Source organism: Hemitrygon akajei, chromosome 11, assembly GCF_048418815.1.
Source record: "Hemitrygon akajei chromosome 11, sHemAka1.3, whole genome shotgun sequence".
NCBI classification, from domain to species: Eukaryota; Metazoa; Chordata; class Chondrichthyes; order Myliobatiformes; family Dasyatidae; genus Hemitrygon; species Hemitrygon akajei.
This window is the reverse complement of record NC_133134.1, coordinates 102,897,678-102,919,959: the sequence shown is the minus strand read 5'-3', so window position 1 is coordinate 102,919,959 and position 22,282 is coordinate 102,897,678. Positions and strand designations below refer to the sequence as shown.

Here is a 22,282-nt window from a genome sequence, read left to right as displayed (position 1 = left end):
CAGTTGGAGAAGTGATGGGGTTTCAGAGTATGGAAGCAGGGAATAGTGTGATAGAAATTGGAGGGACAGAATTCTGGTTCATTTAGTCATCCAGGAACTTGAAAGCTGGGAGACTTGAGCCATTTCCATCATAGAACAACACAGCACAGAAGCAGGCCCTTAGGCCTATCTAGGCTGAACCATTATTTTGCCTACCCATGACTTCTAGTGTAGTCTCACCCAATATGCTTAACCTTGTGATTTCTGACTTTGTATGTAGGCTTAACAACATCTGTCTCTATAACACTGTTCTGGTGCTCTGGGTACCATCCCCCTGCAACTCTAGTTTAACCTACCCCAGACCCCAGTGTATCTCTAGGATATTAGCCCTGTGAAGTTCGGGTGCAAACCACCCCTTCTGTACAGGTCCCATTTTCTCTGCAAGAGTGCAATGATCCAAAAATCTGAACTCTGCCCCCTCCCCCATGCTGCACCTACTTCTTAGCCACGTGTTGAACTGAATGGGTACTGTCATTGTGTAGGTCATTCGGTGTGGAAAAACACAACTATCTCTGTGCTTCTGTTCCAACCCACAGAGGCGATGCAGTCCTGGAGAATGGGGTGACAGAAGTGATTGATCACCGCCCCCTAGAGCGACCCTGTTTCTCTGGCTGTGTAGTAACCTCTGAGCCTGTGGGCTCCTGCACAACCCTGGTGACGGAGCGCATCGTCCAAAGAGCACCTGACATTCTGGATAAGCAGCTCGCTTTTTTACTGCGCAGTAAGAGTTCCACTGTGTGTTGGGGCAGGGTTTTATTTTCAAGACAGATTCCTCCATCTCGTTTCAGTGACCTAACAGTGGGGTTATGTCAGTTGTGCAAGTTTGTATATGAGAGTTCTAACTGATCCCTATTTATTACCTAGTTTCCTCATGTACAAACCCCATTTCCAGAGAAGTTGGGATATTTTCCAAAATGCAATAAAAACAAAAATCTGTGATATGTTAATTCACGTGAACCTTTATTTAACTGATAAAAGTACAAAGAAAAGATTTTCAATAGTTTTACTGACCAACTTAATTGTATTTTGTAAATATACACAAATTTAGAATTTGATGGCTGCAACACACACAACAAAAGTTGGGACAGAGTTAAAATAAGATTGAAAAGTGCACAGAATATTCAAGTAACACCGGTTTGGAAGACTCCACATTAAGCAGGCTAATTAGTAGCAGGTGAGGTATCATGACTGGGTATAAAAGCAGCATCCATCAAAGGCTCAGTCTTTACAAGCAAGGATGGGTCATGGCTCACCCCTTTGTGCCAAAATTTGTGAGAGAATTGTTAGTCAGTTCAAAAGGAACATTTCTCAACGCAAGATTGCAGAGAATTTAGGTCTTTCAACATCTACAGTACATAATATTGTGAAAAGATTCAGACAATTCAGAGACATCTCAGTGCGTAAAGGGCAAGGTCAGAAACCACTGTTGAATGCGTGTGATCTTCGAGCCCTCAGGTGGCACTGCATAAGAAACTGTCATGCTACTATGACAATTATAGCCACCTGGGCTCGGGAGTACTTCAGAAAACCATTGTCACTTAACACAGTCCGTTGCTGCATCCAGAAATGCAACTTGAAACTGTATTATGCAAGGAGGAAGCCATACATCAACTCTATGCAGAAACACCGGCAAGTTCTCTGGGCCCGAGCTCATCTCAGATGGACCAAAAGACTGTGGAACCATGTGCTGTGGTCAGATGAGTCCACATTTCAGATAGTTTTCGGAAAAAACAGGCGTCGAGTTCTCCGTGTCAAAGATGAAAACGACCATCCTGATTGTTATCAGCAAAAGGTGCAAAAGCCAGCATCTGTGATGGTATGGGGGTGCATCAGTGCCCACGGCATGGGTGAGTTGCATGTATGTGAAGGTACCATTGACTTTGAGGCGTATATTAGGATTTTAGAGAGACATATGCTGCCATCAAGGCGACGTCTCTTCCCAGGACGTCCATGCTTATTTCAGCAGGACAATGCCAGACCACATTCTGCACGGGCTACAACAGCGTGGCTTTGTAGACACAGAGTGCGTGTGCTTGACTGGCCTGCTGCCAGTCCAGATCTATCTCCTATTGAAAATGTATGGCACATCATGAAGAGGAGAATCAGACAACGGAGACCACGGACTGTTGAGCAGCTGAAGTCTTATATCAAGCAAGAATGGACAAAATTTCCAATTGCAAATCTACTGCAATTAGTATCCTCAGTTCCAAAACGATTAAAAAGTGTTATTAAAAGGAAAGGTGATGTAACACAATGATAAACATGCCTCTGTCCCAACTTTTGAGTGTGTTGCAGCCATCAAATTCTCAATTTGTGTATATTTACAAAATACAATTAAGTTGGTCAGTAAAACTATTGAAAATCTTTTCTTTGTACTTTTGTCAGTTAAATAAAGATCCATGTGAATTAACATATCACAGATTTTTGTTTTTATTGCATTTTGGAAAATATCCCGACTTTTCTGGAAATGCGGTTTGTATAACAGTCACGTCTGCCATCAAACCTCTTAATGGTTTTATTGAAGTTTGTCTTGTTTTCCACTGAATTGTCCCTTTCAAGCTGAGTGGAAATTGCTATCACCTTTCCAGAAGATTCCTTGCTGTGTGTTGGCCAAATGTGCCACGCCCTTGTCATGATAGACATGAGATCCTGCGGATGCTGGAAATCCAGAGCAACACACAAAAATGCTGGAGGAACTCCTCCAATGTAGAGGGTAAATGAAGCAGAGCGGGCAGATGGGTTAGGGAGCACTGGAGTGCTGCCAGGCTGAGCTCCATGTAAGAGGTTCTTGAGTAAAATTAGTTTATACCTAGATCAGCACATGGAATTACGATCATTGCATTCATGAAGATGTGGCTGAGCAAAGGGTAGTACTGGCAGTGGTATAGAAGTCTCAGATATGACGAGGTACAAAAGAGGAGGAGAAGTTACTCTACTGATTAAGGAGAACATTGTGATGATTGTAAGGATGTTCAGGAGGTATTGTCTGATGAAGCCATGTATATAAAATTTAGGAATAAGGGAGGGACATTCACTTTGCTTGTGTATTATTATAGATTTCTCCAACGTCAGTGGGAATTACACTGAAACAATATGGACAGGGATTGTGTCAGTTTAAGGGGCAACATTTATGAAGTGCATTTTTTTTTTGAGTTGAAGTGTGCAAATGGGTTTGTCCTTGACTATCTTAGCATCAAGGCAGGTGGAAGTGTCAGTGGGGGATCATGGTGACTGTAATTCAAGCAGTTTGTAACTATAAATTCTGTAGTGAAAAAAAGTTAACATGGTAAATTGGGAAAGGGCTGATTTCAATTGCATAAGAAAAGACCTGGCAAAAATCTATTGATTCTAGATGCTTATGAATAAAACATCAAATAAGAAGTGGGAGTCTTTTAAATGAGTTAGAAAGTGTGTTTTAGTCAGTAAGAGAGATAGCAAGGTCAGAGCCAGACGATGGATGCTAAAGGTATATTCAGGGAATAAACAGGAAGGATGTGACAGGTGGAGGCAACTGGAATTGAGTGAATCTTGAGGAATTAGAGAAAACTTGAGAAAGAAATTAGAAGGGTGATAGGGAGTCATGAGATCCTTGATAGATGAGAGGTTAAGGAGAATCCGGAGACTTGGTATTAGATGCAGGAGGGTAGCCAGGGAAAGAGTGGGTTCCCGTAGACACCAAAAGGGTGTGGAGCCAGGCAAGGTGGGTGAGTTCCAAGGAGAAGGGTGTGGAAGGTGAGTTCATGGACAGGTACGTTGATGGTCTGAAGTCATCATTATTAAGGAGGTGGTGATATTAAATGTAATGGAAAGGGATAGGTAAATTGCCATGGTTGAATGGGATCAATCCCAGGATAGTATGAGAAATGAGAGGAGATGGCTCTGGCCCTGATAGAGATGCAGCAATATCCACAGCTGAGGTACTTGAAGAAAAATGAACAACAGTTAGTGTTCCTTTGAGAAGGGCAGCATATGTAAGAAAGGTAACCATGGGCTGGTACATATTAAATCCATGCTAGTGACTTAGTAGAAAAAGTTCAAAGTGATAGGATTTATGTGCATTTGCAAAGGCAAAAGCTGGTCAGGATGAGAACCTCTTCAAAGTAAAAGATGAGTTTATTGTCATACGAATGTGTTGGCACACGTGCAGTGAAAAATTTGGTCAAGTGTTGAAGGGAAGTAGCTATTCTGTTTTTATGCAGAGAGCAGAGTTCTAGGGAATGAACAACAGAAGTTTAAGGGGGAGCTGAATGAACACAAGCGAGAGAGCTTTAGAGGGGACAGGTGAGAGAAGGGGAGGCTGATGTAGAGCTGGAACATGGAGTGGGTGGACTGAATGGCTTCTCCCTGTGGGGTAAACTGTGTTTGTGCACCATGGGGTACGGCTGATTCTCTCATTCCTTGTGTACTACAGGTACTATTGTGCTGGACTGCATCAACATGGCTCCCGCAGCAGGCAAAGTCACTCCAAAGGACTCTGAGTACGTTGCTCAGTTGGAATCCAGATTTCACCATCTCCCACCCAGAGCCACTATCTTTGATGCACTACAAAAAGCCAAGTTTGACGTCAGTGGTAACTATCGCTGCATTGGTGATTCTATGGAGTGAATCCTGGGTGAGAGGTTGGGTTGGGAAGAGGGGACGAGTTCAGGAAATCTGCCACAGTCGTCCTCTAAGAAAGTTTTATATTCCTCTTCCAGCTTGTGCCCAGCTGGGGGGAAGGGTTTGCATGTGTCCAGGCCCGGTAGGAGAGGGGGCTGTGTGAACCCAGTGTGGAACGGTAGGAGCTGGAGCTGCCTGGGTCTGGGCCTAATGGGCAGCTGCCTTGGCCTGGTGTGGGTACTGAGGGAGCAAATGGGACTGTGGGGTGGGGGGGAGCTGCTTGGACCCAGTGTAGTACTGAGGAAACACTGTGGGACTGTTGTGGAGCGAGCTGCCCAGGTTTGGGCCTGATGGGGAGTTGCCTGGGCCTGGTGTGGTGTTATTGTGGGACTGCAGCAGGTAGAGAGCTGCCCAGGTTTGGCGGGAAGCTCCCTGGGTCCAGTGTGGTACTGAGGGAGTATTGTGAGACTGGAGGAGGGGGAGCTCCCTGGACCCAGTGTGGTACTGAGGGAGCGCCGGTGTGGGGGAGCTGCCTTTACCCAGTGTGGGATTGTAAGGATTGCAGCAGGCGATTCATGCACAGCACAGTCATCAAGTATGAATATGATAATAGCCAGGCATTCATTTTTAGATATGTTGGTTGACATACTGGTCAGTATCATGGTATTCAATAGCAGGACCTCTGATCCATTTGATCTACCAGGGAGGAAAGATGAGAGAGGAGAACGGGTTTAATGACAGAAGGTGCATTCCCCCTGCACACACCTCCCCCACCCTGCTTCCTGTAATTATTCTCCCATCAGCTGCTCCATCCTACAGTAACTACACCATATCTCATTTCTTCTGTGCCCTTCTTGTCATCCATCCCTCACCTGAACTTTGGCTCCAAGTGGATAGTGAACCCAGGCAGGTATTGAAGGTGTTTTCTGTTAACAGCTGTAAAGTGGCTTTTATCCCACTGCTAATGGTCACGTGTATCTTAACAGGACTCTTCACTCTCACTGAAAACCCATTGACTGGTCTCGGCTAAACATTAATCTATCACCCTCCTTTTTCACTAAAACCCCACTGACAATGGTTATGTGACTTCGTGTTTTTTGTTGCTTGTTTGGAGGCTTTTTGTTTCGCCAAAAGATATCTGCACTCAGAGTATGCAGAGTATGCGTTCAGAGTGGGCCACCGTGTCCAAGCCAACCTTTGTCCACCCACATTAATCTCATTTGCTTTCATTAGGACTGACGTTCCCTGTATGTGCCATTTAAAAATAGCATGGGAGACCATTCAGCTGCCTCTGACTGTTGGAAGTCTCTCCAATTTTGTGGTGTGCTTTTTTTATATAGACAATAGGTGCAGAAGTAGACCATTCGGCCCTTCGAGCCTGCATCGCCATTCTGAGATCATAGCTGATCATCTACTATCAATACCCGGTTCGTGCCTTGTCCCCATATCCCTTGATTCCCCTATCCATAAGATACCTATTTAGCTCCTTCTTGAAAGCATCCAGAGAATTGGCCTCCACTGCCTTCCGAGGCAGTGCATTCCAGACACCCACAACTCACTGGGAGAAGAAGTTTTTCCTTAACTCTGTCCTAAATGACCTACCCCTTATTCTCAAACCATGCCCTCTGGTACTGGACACTCCCAGCATCTGGAACATATTTCCTGCCTCTATCTTGTCCAATCCCTTAATAATCTTATATGTTGCAATCAGATCCCCTCTCAACCTCCTTAATTCCAGCGTGTACAAGCCCAGTCTCTCTAACCTCTCTACGTAAGACAGTCCAGACATCCCAGGAATTAACCTTGTGAATCTACGCTGCACTTCCTCTACAGCCAGGATGTCCTTCCTTAACCCTGGAGACCAAAACTGTACATAATACTCCAGGTGTGGTCTCACCAGGGCCCTGTACAAATGCAAAAGGATTTCCTTGCTCTAGTACTCAATTCCCTTTGTAATAAAGGCCAACATTCCATTAGCCTTCTTCACTGCCTACTGCACTTGCTCATTCACCTTCAGTGACTGATGAACAAGGACTCCTAGATCTCTTTGTATTACTCCCTTACCTAACTCTATACCGTTCAGATAATAATCTGCCTTCCTGTTCTTACTCCCAAAGTGGATAACCTCACACTTATTCACATTAAACGTCATCTGCCAAGTATCTCCCCACTCACCCAGCCTATCCAAGTCACCCTGAATTCTCCTAACATCCTCCTCACATGTCACACTGCCACCCAGTTTAGTATCATCAGCAAACTTGCTGATGTTATTCACAATGCCTTCATCTAAATCGTTGATGTAAATCGTAAACAGCTGTGGTCCCAATACCGAGCCCTGTGGCACCCCACTGGTCACCACCTGCCATTCCGAGAAACACCCATTCACTGTTACTCTTTGCTTTCTATCTGCCAACCAGTTTTCTATCCATGTCAATATCTTCCCCCCCCCCCCCCCCCCCAATGCCATGAGCTCTGATTTTACCCACCAATCTCCTATGTGGGGCCTTATCAAATGCCTTCTGAAAATCAAGGTACACTACATCCACTGGATCTCCATTGTCTAACTTCCTGATTACATCCTCGAAAAGCTCCAATAGATAAGTCAAATATAAGTCTTCTACAGGATCACATTTTCCTGTTTCCTTTTGAATGTTCAGCCTAATCCTGCTTCATGTTCCTGACAACAGCAGCTCAGTGCATTGAGGAATAAATCCTGTCGTGCCTCTGTCCTATGTGAGATCTATCATCTATCTTACCCTGTGTTTTCAGGTCAGTTATTTACAATGAGACCTAGCCTAGAGCCTGTTGACACAAAGACAGGAGCATTGCCCATTGACACCTGGGGGTGAGACCAGTTGGAAATAGTCGAGGTTGAGATGGAAAATACCATCAGCTCCTAAGTTCTTTTGTTTTGCCAGGGTTGACCACTGAGCAGATGCTGAGGAAGGATTTGAAAGTTGTGTTTGGCGGAGATCTTCGCTTGGCCATCAGTGCTGTCTACTTGACACTTGAGGTAGGAAAGATTTGAGGGACAGCAGAGCCACTTTGGTCAAGCACAGAACAGGTTGCTGGCGAAGCTGGAGGGAGTGACAATCTGTATGAACCTCAGGGTGGATTTGGTGGAGCAGATTTTTACCAAGGCTTAAATTCAAGGGTTAAAGATAAAGAGTAAGTTGCAACTTCATTAAAATAGGAATGTCCGGAAGAGTTGACTGCAGTCGCCATGTGTAGAAGATGAGGAAGTCGAGGTCCTGATGGAGGGAGGTTGGAAGAGCAGTAGATCAGAACATGAGTCATTCTCATGGAAACAGGCCATTTGGCTCTCCACATCCATACCAACCGGTGGCCACTGATCAATCCCATCTTCCAGCACCTGGAGTCTTCCATACTTGGGTGGCTAAAGTGTTTGTCTAAACAGCTCTACAATGTTGTCTTCTCTGCATTCACCACCCTCACTGGATTCAGGGACTAGCCACTAAATCTTGTAATCCTTACCCTAAACTCATGACCTCTGGTTGTTTCTACCTCAGATATAGGGAGGTGTCCCTGTACACCACATAATTTTATACACCTCAATCATATACCGGTGTAATTGGTCAGCACATAAATTGTGGGCCAAAGAGCCTCCTCATACGTTATGTGTTAGTGTCCAACAGCAGGGTTGGTCAAGGACTAGTGAGCAGTAGTGATGGTGAGCCCCTCGGAGGTTGGACTCAGATTGAGCGTATTTGAGGTGGATGTGTATTGCCTCCTTAGTACACATTCTGAAAGAGGAGGGACCAGCCAGAGGCTGTGGTCCACTTTGGTATTGATTAGGAAGAGAGAAAAATATGGGGTGGTAATCTCAGTTAGTCCCTGTGCCATGCACTATTGAGACCAGAAAGAGCAAGATGGTACAGACAAGTATGTGACTGCAGAGGGAAAGGCTTTGGATGCATGGAGCATTCAGCTCATCAGAGCATTGCACAGAGAGAAGGGCAGTGTTGGCAGCTAAAAGTTCCAGGCTGCAGATGCATGGAGCCTTCAGCTCATTGGGGCATCCCGGCGGGTTCATCCAGTAAGGGTAGAGCTCAGGAATGAGAAAGGTGTGATCACTATGACTATAGGCCTCCCAATAACCAGCGGGAGATGGGAGAATAGATGTACCTCTGGGAGCATAGCATCGGAACAGACCCCCTGCCCGTGGTGTGTGTGCCAAGCATGATACCAAATGAAACTAATCCCTTATGCCTGCTTATGATCCATATCCCTCCTCCCTCCATTTTCTGCATGTTCATGTGCCTCTTGAACACCAGTCTTCTATTGGTTTCCACTACCATACATGGCATCTTGCTCCAGGCACCCATCCCTGTATTTTTTTTAAAAAAACTTGCCCCTATAAGCTTCATCTCCTATCGTTAAAGCTCTGCCCTGTATATTTTGCATTTCTACCATGGGGGAGAAAGATTCTGGCTGCCTGCCCTATCTCTGCCTCTCTCAATTTTATAAATAAAATTCGATCAAGTCTCCCTTCAACCTCCAACACTCCAGAGAAAATAATTCGAATTTGTTCAAAGTCTGGCATCCTAGTAAATCTGTTCTTTACCCTCTACAAAGCCTCCACATCATTGTAATGAGTTAGCCAGTTTTGAAAATCAATATTCTATGTGCGGCCTGCTGACACACCTCAGAAATTCCGTCCCCCCCAGAGACTTTTATCCCAAGGCTATCCCAGGTATTATTTGGGAATCTATAATCCCTCTGGATAGAACACTTTTTATTACATTTCTCTGCAGTTACCTGCAAATGTTCCCTTATCTCCTGTTGACAGTTGAGGTCTGAAATATACTCCTAACAAAATTACGAGGGTTGTTTTGTTCATACACATGTGACCTTGTTTGAGGAGCCTTCCAGGGTATCCTAAGGAAATACTTGGGCCATGCATTCTTTGATATAACTCAAGGATGGATTGTTAAGATGGTGAATGAATGTTTGGATCAGATTTATTGTCCCTACCATGGTTACATTTTCCTGTTCTCCCCTTCGCCCAACACTTGCCCCCCACCCTCCCTATGTCTGAACTGTATAGGTTGCGCCTGACCTGCTAAATGGAGTTGACAATAATTCACTTTGACCCTTCACCTTTACTGCAGGACTTTCTGGCCCGTCCCTGTGTGAAGAAGGAATTGGAAGAATTCTGTCAGATGAAAGGCTACGATGTTCTGGTTACCATGACCATATCCTTCAATGAGGAGAAGGAGCCTTCCCGCCAGTTGGCCATCTACAGCCCTTGCAGCCATTTGAGGGAGCTGGTATGTGTCAAAACTTAAAGTTCAGTGATCTGCTGTACTGTAGGACAGTGACACACACTGGGTTCAGTGGTCAGTAATCAAATGCTAGATCTGATAAGGGTGTGCATGAAGATTCAGGGAATGGAGGGATGTGGACCATGTGCAGACACCAGATTAGGTATCATTAGTTTATTTTATTTGGGACAACTTTGTTGGATGAAGGGCTTGTTCCTGTGTTGTATGTTCAATGTTACGACAGTGAGAAACTGTTCCCTCAGTCTTGGGGAACTTTAACAAGAAGTGTAGGTTAGAGCAGGAGGTTCCCAACTTTTTTTTATGCAATGCACCTGTACCATTAAGCAAGGGGTCCGTGGACTCCAGGTTGGGGACCACTGGCTTAAAGGAAACGTGATTGGGTGGTTGAAATTTGAGATGCATATCTTGCGAGAATAGTGGAAGAGATTAAGAATTTAAATGAGCATTTGCACATGTTCAGGTGGTGAAGAGGTGGAAAATGGAGTTAAAGGTGAATGCATATGATGGGTCTAACGCTTCCATCTCTGCCCCACCACCCTCAGAGCTAATGGATTGGGAAGCAGTGGTAGAAAGGGAGAGGCTCTTTACTTTGGCAGGTGGTCAGTAACAGGGTGCAGGTAGCAAGATCATTGACAACTGTGCAGTGCAGAAGAGATGTCTCTTTGCACAGATTTTTCATGGAATGCACTCTTGTTTTCAAGAGAACCGTTAAAAGGACAGTTGATATAGAGAAGATACAAGGTTTCAAAGGTACAGTATACATCCTGAAATGCTTTTTCTTCAGAACCGTCCACAAAGAGGAGTGCCCCAAAGAATGAATGACAGCTAAATGTTAGAACCCCAAAGACCCCCCCAGCTCCCCTCCCACACATAAGCAGCAATTTTGTTTTTCTTTCTTCCCCCCCCACCCCCAACGGAGCACTGAAGCATGCAGCAAAGCATCGATAAAGACACACACTTGTAGTAATCCAAAGACTACTCATTCACCCGGTAATTCAACATTCCATAGGCTCTCTCTCTAATAAGGGAAAAAAAGGTGTCTCAGTTCCACTTATCTATGAAGTAAAACAGAGAAAACTGACACATTACCGTGGGGAATTAGGGAGATATTTCTTCACGCAGAAATCCGGTGAGGAAAAGATTGATTTGAGAGAGGCAGGGTAAATCTCCTGTCACTCCTCTCCTGAGCACCGTCGATGTCTCCACTTACTTAAAAGGGCTATTTCTCGAGTAACAGTGAGTGTCAGTGTTGTAATGTGAGCATTGTAAAAATAAGTTAATACTAATTAAGGTAATACTAACGTAGCAATACTCCTGCTAGGGGAAGCTGTTTGTAAAGAGAGGCTTGTTGGGGGGTGGGGTTTACTTCAGTTTTCTTGTCCGGTGTGCGTGTGTATAGCTTCTCTGCCATGCAGTACAGTTCAGTGAAAGACGGTTTTGCCGTCCCAGATAAAGTTGCTTCCTTTAGGCATGAAGCTGTTGAGTGGTCCTTTTTCAAAGTAGAAGTTACCACATATTTTTAGCAACGAGGTGAACTGGTTTTTTGTACATGCCGTCCCGTTTGTTTTTGTAGTTAGCTTTAGCTAGGCTACAGTGTGCTAGCTAGTTAGGCGGCTACGTATGAGCAGCAGTGCCAAGGAGGAGCAGCACAGGGACGAGAGGCAAAGGGTGCCGGTGTCTGACAGGAGCTGTGTGGGGACGAGAGGCAAAGGGTGCCGGTGTCTGACAGGAGCTGTGTGGGGACGAGAGGCAAAGGGTGCCGGTGTCCGACAGGAGCTGGGCGGGGACGAGAGGCAAAGGGTGCCGGTGTCCGACAGGAGCTGGGCGGGGACGAGAGGCAAAGGGTGCCGGTGTCTGACAGGAGCTGTGTGGGGACGAGAGGCAAAGGGTGCCGGTGTCCGACAGGAGCTGGGCGGGGACGAGAGGCAAAGGGTGCCGGTGTCTGACAGGAGCTGGGCGGGGACGAGAGGCAAAGGGTGCCGGTGTCCGACAGGAGCTGGGCGGGGACGAGAGGCAAAGGGTGCCGGTGTCTGACAGGAGCTGTGTGGGGACGAGAGGCAAAGGGTGCCGGTGTCCGACAGGAGCTGGGCGGGGACGAGAGGCAAAGGGTGCCGGTGTCTGACAGGAGCTGGGCGGGGACGAGAGGCAAAGGGTACCGGTGTCTGACAGGAGCTGGGCGGGGATGAGGAGCCTCACGTTCAGATGGCTACCTTTGGGACTAGCGGTGAATTTGTAGAGGGGTATGAGGACTGGCCGGAGTATGAGGAAAGGTTGGGACACTTTTTCTGTGCTAATGGAATTACTGAGGAGGCTAAGAAGCGCTCTATTCTACTGAATGTGTGTGGGGCAAAGACTTACAAGCTGATAAACTTAGCCACACTGCAGAAACCAGGGGAAATTCCATATGACAAACTGGTCAAACTCATAGGGAACCACCACAATCCAAATCCTTCAGTGATAGTCCAACAGTTCAAATTTCACAGCCATTTCAGGAAGCCAGGTCAGTCTGTGGCCAATTTTGTGGCCGAGCTTCGGCAGCTGTCAAAGCATTGTGATTTCGGGGCAGTGTTGGATGATATGCTCTGTGATAGATTGGTATGCGACATTAATGATGACGCCATACAACACCGCCTGCTGGGGGAAACCCCACAGATGACTTTCAAGAAAGCCTTAGAGATTTCCAAAGACATGGAGATGGCTGCTAATAATGCCAAGGATATCTAGAAAGGACATGGGGGTCATAGTTGGCAGCAGTGCACCAAGTCAGGAGGGAGACTGGTAAACAGGCAAAGCGGGTGGAAAGTTTTCGGTGTGGAGGGACGCACTATGCAAATGATTGCAAATTCAAAGACACTGTCTGCCTTGCTTGTAGCAAAAAGGGACATTTAGCTAAAAAGTGCAGGAACATAAAGGGTAAGGTTAAGCCTGGGCAGGGGAAAGCTCAACAGACTCAGGCAGCCAAACACCACCTAGGAGAAGCAGACGAGGAGGCAGCATGTGTCTACAACATGTTTGGGGTGGAAATGGATGAGGAACCACCTGAACTATATTATGCCACAGTTACTGCCAGGGGAAAGGACATTAAGTTCGAGATTGATTCAGGGGCTACTGCATCTGTCATTAGTGAGGAGACGTACAGGAGGACATGGGGATCCAGTCTGCCTCCCCTCAGACCATCAAAGCTCAAACTCAGGACCTATACGGGGCAGCCCATACCTCATTTAGGGGTATTATACATGGATATTTCAGCCGGGGGTCAGAAGGCTGAAGCCAGGCTGGTGATAGCTAAGGGCAGTGGGCCCAGTCTTTTGGGCCGTGATTGGCTTAGCAAAATCCGACTCAACTGGCATGAAATTAAGTATGCACACATGACGGAGGAGATCCTGCAGTGGTATAGTGATGTTTTTAGGAACGAGCTGGGCACACTGCAGGGCGTGACAGTGAAACTCCACATCAACCCTGAGGCCACATCATGTTTTTTTAAAGCCCAGGTCGGTGCCCTGTGCCATGAAAAGCAAAGTTGAGGCAGAGCTGGTACGTTTACAGGGGCCAGGCATCATTGATCCCATCCAGTTTTCAAGGTGGGCGGCTCCCGTTGTTCCAGTTTTGAAGGCAGATAAAATGGTGAGGATATGTGGGGACTACAAGCTTACAGTGAATCAGGTCTCTAAGCTGGAGGAGTACCCATTGCCACGGGTGGATGACCTGTTTGCGACCCTGTCGGGATAAGCTGTTCACAAAGCTGGACATGAGTCACACCTACCAACAGCTGTTGCTCGACGAGGATTCAAAGGAGTACGTCACCATCAATACGCACAAGGGATTATTCAAGTACAATTGCCTGGTGTTTGGAGTTGCGTCTAGCCCCACCATTTTCCAAAGGACAATGGACTCTTTGCTGCAGGGGATTCCGCATGTAGCAGTGTATCTTGATGATATTTTGATCACGGGAGCCATGGAGGGGGAGCATCTGGCCAACTTAGAACAGGTGTTGAAGAGGCTCTCAGACACAGGGCTGCGATTGAAACGCGCAAAATGTGTGTTCCTAACTCTTGAGTGTGACCTACCTGGGACACAAGATGACAGCTGAGGGGCTTTGTCCAGTGGAGGACAAATTGAGAGCTGTCAAGGAGGCCCCAAGAGCGTCACTGAACTCAGGTCATTTTTGGACATGGTGAATTATTATGGCAAGTTTCTTCCTGACCCCTCAAAGGTTTTGGTCCCACTGTATAAGCTGTTTCACAATTACACTAAGTGGCAGTGGGGTGAAGAGCAGAAGGAAGCTTTCAAGGAAGTGAAAGAACTCCTCCACTCAGCAAAGCTGCTTGTTTTCTGTGACCCAGACAAGGAGATCACCCTTTCATGTAACGCCTCACCCTATGGAGTCGGGGCAGTTCTCTCACACGTAATGGAGGACCGTTCAGAGAAGCCTATTGGTTTTGCTTCACGTACCCTGACAGCTGCTGAGAAGGGATATTCACAGTTAGACAAAGAAGGTCTGGCCATTGTTCTTGCAGTCAAATGCTTTCATCAGTACCTCTATGGACATGCATTCACAATTTATACGGACCATAAACCACTGATGGACCTGTTCAGTGAGACCAGATAAATCCCACCACTAGCCTCAGCCAGGATACAGCGTTGGGCTCTCACATTGTCAGCCTAACAGTATACTACAGTGTACAGAGCAGGTGGGGATAATGCAAACGCCGATGCGCTGCGTCGACTACCTCTACCTGAGACACCTGCTACTACATATGTGCCTCCAGACACTGTGTTCTCATTGGAGAGGCTGTCCGCGACACCTGTAAAGGCGACCCAGATCAAGCAATGGACAGAGAGGGACCCAGTCTTGTCCCAAGTCAAGACTTTCCTTTTACAAGGTTGGCCCAGAGTTGTGGAAGGAGAAGAACTGAGGCCTTATGCCAAACGCAAGACAGAACTGAGTCTGCAGGATGGCTGCATTTTCTGGGGGCGAGGGTCATCGTGCCTCCCCCTGGCTGTTCACAAGATTGTGGAGGAAATTCATGAGACTCATCCAGGGGTGTCTCAAATGAAAAGCCTTGCAAGATCCTACGTCTGGTGGCCAAGAACGGATCAGGATCTGGAGAACAAGGTAAAATCATGCACACAATTTCAGACCAATCAGAACATGGTACCACCAGCTCCTTTGCACCCATGGAAGTGGCCAGACCACCCCTGGTCTAGGCTACATTTGGACTTTGCTGGCCCCTTTATGGGGCAGATATTTATTGTAGTGATAGATGTGCACTCCAAATGGATAGGAACTCACATCATGAGCAACATCACAGCCCACTCAACCGTAGACAAACTCAGGCAAGTGTTTGCAGTCCATGGGTTGCCTGACACTCTGGTCACTGATAATGGCCCAACGTTCACCAGTGAGCTGTTCGGTGAGTTCATGCGGCACAATGGCATTCGTCACATTCGGATGGCCCCTTTCCACCCAGCTTCAAATGGTTTGGCTGAGCGGGCTGTTCAGACAGTGAAGGAAGGCCTGAAGTGGATGACAGGGGACTCTCTTAGTACCCGGCTTTCACGTTTCCTGTTTAAATACCACCTCACGCCACAGACTACGACTGCACGCACTCCAGCAGAGATGCTGATGGGACGTAGGCCCAAGTCAAGATTGGACCTGCTGCGCCCGGACATGAAGGCAAAAGTGGAGAGAAAGCAGGAAAAGCAGAAGGAGGGACATGATCAACATGCGCGAGAGAGACAATTAAAACATGTCTATGTGAGAAACTTCAGCAGTAACAACAATCAGCAATGGCTACCTGGAGTTATTCTTAAGCGGAGTGGTCCAGTCTCCTATGTTGTTAAGCTGACTGAGGGACGTGTTTTCCGCAGACATCAGGACCATGTGCGCCTGCGTCATGATACAGGCTCAGAGGCAAGACAGTTCCATGGAGTTTCCAATGGTGAGACAGACTACTGTGGGAGCATGTCCACCAGTGACTTTGCTAGAGAGAGGGAGAGACGCTGGCAGAGGGGTTAGAATCCCCTGAAGAGGAAGGACATTCTCACACAGACTCCTCTCATGCCCCCAACACCAGATCCACACAAAACACCCTCACCAGCGGTGCCTGCTGGGCCACCGGGCATAGTGTGCAGATCACAGTGCACTCACAAACCTCCTGACAAACTGAATGTTTGACTGGACAGTTTTGTGTTAGACCGAATATTGAATCTGCCACGTTTTTCAGGTGTTTTGTGTCAGTAAACTGTTGCTGAGACACTGGTATAAGTTTCAGGGGTTTCCAAGTTCTTTTACATTTGGGGAATGTTGGAACTTAAAGGGGGAGAAGTGTTGTAATGTGAGCATTATAAAAATAAGTTAATACTAATTAGAATAATGGTAATGTAGCAATACTCCCATTGGGGGAAGCTGTTTGTAAAGAGAGGCTGGTTCCGGGGTTGGGGGGGCAGGGGGGTTTACTTCTGTTTTCTTGTCCAGTGTGCATGTGTATGGCTTCTCTGCCATGCAGTACGGTTCAGTGAAAGCCTTTATGTAAATATCAGTTTTGCCATCCCAGATAAAGGTGTTTCCTTTGGGTATAAAGTTGTTGAGCAGTCCTTTTTCAAAGTAGACATTACCACAGTCAGCAGCGATTTTATTTATTTTTTTACTAAACTAATCATCACCACTGTTGGGGTAAGATCCTCCTTGAGGTTTTCTGGGAAAATTCATAAATGTCTAATCAGATAAGATTCTGAAAAGGAATAACGTATAGGATTATTGGGAGATGGGGTGGGAGCAGGAAAGGTGGACCAGCTGGAGAGATCTATCGAAGAGCCATTGTAGGTAATGGTGAAATGGTCAAGTAGTCTTTTCCTACGTTGCATTGTGATTTGAATGCAGGCAATTACCATATTGCTAACTGGAAGGTGGAAGGAAGTGTGGATTGGGGAAAGGGAAGTAGGAAGTTTGTCTGGACTGTCATCAGGTGGCCTGTCACTGGTGTCTAACCTCCAGATTCTGCATTTTGCAGGTGAGCTGTGTATTGGAGAAGTCCGAGGCCCCGTCACTACAGCTGTTGCCAATGTACAGCCCCTCATCTGAGATCAGTGCCTACTCCCAGGGCAACAGGCTGGCTTCTCGCAAGAAGGTGCTTCCCATCATTGAGCGTTGGCTAAAGGCCTGGGAGACAGAGGGAGCAACAGGCATGCTGGAGTGCAGAGGCTGGGGCAACAGCAGCGATGCCAGCCGCACAGAGGACACCTGCCAGGATGAAGACTTGCCACTGCCTCCAACACCCATGAACAGCCTGGTGGAGGGTTGCCCACTGGATGGTGGCTTGCCCAATCTGACACCTGAGGCCCTTCTGGAGAAGTTCAACCAGATGCCTGCTGAAGGGCTGGCAGATACAGACTGCTCTGACTGCCATTAGCCAGGGATTGGCATGATTTTGATTTTATTTTGAGATAATAGGTAGGAGAAGCCATTTGAACTACTTGTTATGACTGGCCCTTGCCAGTGCTTCTGGTGAGTAGGGCAATGGGAACGTGGGCTTCAATCAGCCATGGGAGGTGAGTCAGCAGGTTCTTCCCAACGAGCCCCATCCACAACTGTTGACAGATGGGTTTTCTGAGATTGGATCTAGGATCAATCTTTGTTCTTCTACATAATCTTACAACTCACACACATCTTAACAACTTGAGAACAGAAACAATCCATTTAACTCCATGACTTGCTATTCAATGCAGTTGGGGCTGATCTGCACTCCAAACTTATAATCTCTCTTAACCAAAGTCTATCAATCTTAGAATTAGAATTAATAACTGACTGCATCAGTTTTCATTAACAGACCAATTCCAAATTTCTAGCATAGTTTGTGTGCAGAAATGTTTCCAAGTATCATTTAAGTACTTAGTCCTAATTTTTACAATATACTCCCGAACGAGCAAAGATGGTGTTTACTACTTTGTCAATTCCTCTTTAATATCAAATGCGCCAATAAAATGGCTCAATCTTCCAGATCATAGCATGATATCTTGAGCAATGTCTTCCTGCTGATGAGCTATTCTGATAAACCCAGCACTCACACCTTCACTGCGTTGGGGCACTCCCCTACATTGGAGCAAGAGGCTATGCTTTGGTTGCAGGATTTTATTTGGTATCTATATTTTCTTAAGAGATTGGTGAGGAAAAATGTGTATTCACCTTTTGGTTATGTAGTTTTTCTGGAGTTTGGGGAAATTGGGTGCATGCATGAAAAGGGGAGAAGGCACCGTGTTGTTTGCCTTTGCTGGCTTTGTCTGGCTCTCTGGACAGGTATGCAATGTTTCCCTCCTTTCCCCACTGCTCCAGTGAAATAAATCTTCCTTTCCACATTGCACTGAGAGGCAAAGGCTTAAGTAACAGCTGACACAGGTCTTGAAGAACAAACGTCCTGAGAGAGACGTAGACCATTACTCAGTGAGCACTCCCAGGCTGGGAGGCAGCACCTCCTGATTAACTGCTTATTAGCAGATGCTGAAGTCTTGGGAATGGGGCATTCCCTTCTGCATAAATTGCCACGGCTGCATTTTATGTGGGGATAGGTGGAGAGCAAGTATCTGAACCCATACATGCAGCAGAAATCAGAGTAACGTAGTAAACCTATTACATACAAGGAGGCCATTCAATACTACAGTGTTTCTAAAAAATAAAAAATAAAAAATAAATTACACAGGGAGCAGATAAAAATCTCAAGTCTTCCATTTCATTTTCACAATATCAAGGGTGCCTTTTTAAAGTTTTTAATAAAGAAACATGCATTCTTCCTAAGGACTGGGGTAAATTTACAAACAACCACCGATCCAGAGAGCTCCTTAAGTCTGACCCTTTACTACCTTGTGAAAGTTCAGGAGATACCCTTTTCATTTGTTTTCAAAATAAAAAAGCACGGAAACTTCCAGTGGGGAGGTGGGGTGAATACTTTTTCTAGGCATTGAATATTTAGGCAGAGGCTGATAGATTCTTGAGTGGTCAGGGCATGAAGGGGTTCAGGGAGAAGGCAGGAGACTAGGGCTGAGAGGAAAATTGGATCAGCCATTGTGAAATGGCTGAGCAGACTCTGAGCCAAATTGCCTAATTCTGCTCTTATATCTTATGGTCTCTGCGATTCCCTTCTCTGTTCATACCCCTCCCTGCACTTATCCCTGCAAGCAGCCAAAGTGTTAAAGCCCATTCACCTCTTCCCTTCCCCTCCATTCAGGGCACCGAACAATTCTTCCAGGCGAGGCAACACTTCACCTGCCAATCTGCTGGGATAGTCTATTCTATCCAGTGCTCCCAATGTGACCTCCCCTACATTAGTGAGACCCAGTGTAAATTGGGGGACCACTTTGTTGTGCACCTCTGCCAAAACTGGAATTTCCCATTGGCCCAACATTTTAATTCCGATTCCCTTTCCAACATGTCAATCCGTGGTCTCATCTTGTGCCACAATGAGGCCACCCCTAGGGTGGAGATGCAACACCTTGTATTCCATCTGGCTAGCCTCCCAACTGATGGCATGATTATCAATTTCTCTGTTCAGTAAACATTCCCTCCCTCTTCTATTCCCTACTCTGGCCTCTTGCCTCTTCTCACCTGCTGATTATCTCCCCCGGTGCCTCTTCTTCCCTATCTCCTATGGTCCACACTCCTCGCATTATCAGATTCCTCCGCCTCTAGCACTTTACCTTTGCCACCCACAGGGTTTCACTTGTTGCCTTCTAGCTATCCTTCCTCCCATTCCACACCCCCCCCCCCACCTTTTTATTCTGGTGTCTTCTCTCTTCCTTTCCAGAGTATCAGCCTGAAACATTTATTCCTCTCCCCATAAATGCTGCCTGATCTGAGTTCCTCCAGCATTTTGTGCATGTGTGGGTTTGGATTTACAGTTACCTGCAGAATTTCTTGTGTTTGGATTTGGGCATTTGTTTCAATATTTTAAAACATTGTCTACATTTCTGAAGTTCTTTGTCTCTGTAGAGCATCTTAAAGGTGCTATTCGCTATTGGATTTGTTCATATCTGTCTTTTGCAAAAGACCAGTAATGGGCAGTTACGGGGCTAACCAGGACCAGTAATGGGTGAACATCGGCAATGTTCCTCTATGGTGTACACTACTAGCAAATTTTAAACAATCACATTTCCTTTTCCGGTTTCTGATGCGAACAATGTTGACAACGTGGCGTTTGAGATGATTTGTCTACAGATTTTAGAACTGGCCTATTTATACCGTTTTTATTGAAGAAATTATTGATTCACTAAGTCGAATTCTGAAGAAGCAAAAGGTGTGAATCTCAAAAGAACTGTTAGTTCATTTAAAGTGGAATGGCATAATGAAACAGTAAACTGATGTGTGGAAAGCTCATGAAGTTAGGAACATGCAGCTACAAGAAATGTTTGTACAATGTAGAAACTGGTATCATGTGTATTATTGTGATGCAAAAGTTGGAGAATTTGCAAGTGGGAAGTGGAGTGATATTTAGAAACTTGACTTTAAAGCATCATTTAGCAGGCAAATCACACATGGACGGTGTGCAAAAGTTCCAGCGAGAAAATCCTTCATTACCCGCTACAGGTCTGCTGCGTGTGTTTTGTGAGCGTGCAGATGAACGAGAGTGAAAAACAATCAAACCCAGAGGAGATCAAAGTTCTTGTTGACAGTGATTTGCTAGCTGTTAAAATGTGCGTACTGAATTTTATATATAGAGATATACATGTTGTCACTGGGCAAAAAATTGCACAGCACGAGATATTTGCGCAAGCTGGTCATTACAAACTAAAAGGAATATTGGACACAGGCATAACTGACCAGTAATGGGTGGTCACGGGGGTAACTGGCTGGCAATTTTACAAGGGAGAAATCTGAGAGCCCTACTGAACCGTTCACTGATTTTTGACAAACTTATCAAATCACAGCTTTTGTGAGGCGTGGAAACCATGACAGAGTACTGCAAATGCCTAACAGCATCTATGATGCTTCAGCATCTACAGAACACCTTCCTCAGCCATGGAATGGCCTGTAAATTCAACTCCCTTTTACTGTCATTTTCAGCAGAGGTACTTGGAGCTTTAAATAAAAATTCTGGGTTACTGGAAGTAACAAGGCAGAGTGTTGCTGTCTGATACTTGGTGTCCACAGTGGGCCAGATGTTCAGTGCCTCTCATAAATCCGTCTTCACACGTTCTTCAGAGCTTGTCACTCGTGCAAGTGTCTGGCTGTCACCTGGATTTGTAGCGCAGTCAGTCTGGTGGTTGAAGCACTGTGACACCCCCTCCCCATCCCCTATTTGTTAACTCAATGGGTGGCTCTTTTTTTCAGAGCTGCAAGGTGTTGGTTGAGACGTTAAACGGAGGCCCCGCCTCCTCTCTTGTGGAGTGACAGAATCCCATATGCAGTTTTGTAGAAGTCAAACAGCTCCAGGAGCTGCAGATACTGAAGATTGAAATAGTTAGAAAAAGCTGGAACAATTTCAGCTGGTCAGGCAATGCCTGACGGTGGGGGGCGGGGGGGGGGTGAAATAAGTTGACATTCTGAGGGATGGCTGCCTGGCCCCAAAACGTTAATAGGTTTCTCTTCCCACAGATCCTGCAAGATTGGCTGAGTTCCTGTAGTATCTTGGTTTTGTTAGTCAGGTAACTGCTCAATACTCCTTGCCTCTAATCTGGTCCTTACTATTTGAGGTACTCAACCAGTACCCAAGATGCCTACTGATTCATCAAACCTCAGGCATAATCACCTTATAGGAAGCTGTGGGATGTGCCGAGGTTCTAAAAACCAGAAATACTACTCCATGTCATGTCTATTATCCGTCCGCTTCACCTTGAAATGCCCTGTGATTGCTGAATAATCACGATGAAACAGTGATGACTGATTCAATAAAGGATTATTAATTATTAATCGTAACAGTGTTCCTGCAAAATAATTCCATTTATAAACAAATTCTGTATCATTTTATTCTGCATAATAAAGTTTCCAAGTGTCGGATTTGCCTTGCTCTCGTCTGTTCCCTCCAACATAAGTGATATGAAGGCAGTGAGTCTCTGTTTTAAAATGTATCAACTGACTATTTGAGAACAGGGTATGGATGGTATCGCCTCTTGCTGAGATATGTTTGCCTGACTTCCTTGGAGCCAGTGGAAGTTGAGAGAATGAGAATCTGGTTTAATATCACTGATGTGTATCCTGAGATTAAGAGTCCTTGAAATTAAGTCTGTAGATTATGGGAACAGTTCAGATGGGACAAGTGAAGGTATCCGCTCTGACTGTTGAAGGGTGGTAACTGTTCCAGAGCCTGGTGCCTGAGGCTCCTGTACCACCTTCCTGATGGCAGCAGCAA

The 22,282-nt window shown here is 45.9% G+C and overlaps 1 protein-coding gene across 1 annotated transcript in view; it reads left to right on the top strand.

Annotated features, from left to right (window-relative positions):
- Positions 1-21,928, top strand: part of prune (prune exopolyphosphatase) — a 36,277-nt gene extending 14,349 nt beyond the window's left edge. Inside the window, exons 4-8 of the mRNA XM_073061450.1 lie at positions 576-760; positions 4,451-4,609; positions 7,557-7,651; positions 9,771-9,929; positions 16,958-21,928. Coding sequence (XP_072917551.1) covers positions 576-760; positions 4,451-4,609; positions 7,557-7,651; positions 9,771-9,929; positions 16,958-17,356 — 997 coding nt within the window. The 3' untranslated portion in view covers positions 17,357-21,928. The remainder of the gene's footprint in view (positions 1-575; positions 761-4,450; positions 4,610-7,556; positions 7,652-9,770; positions 9,930-16,957) is intronic.
- Positions 21,929-22,282: the final 354 nt, after the last annotated feature.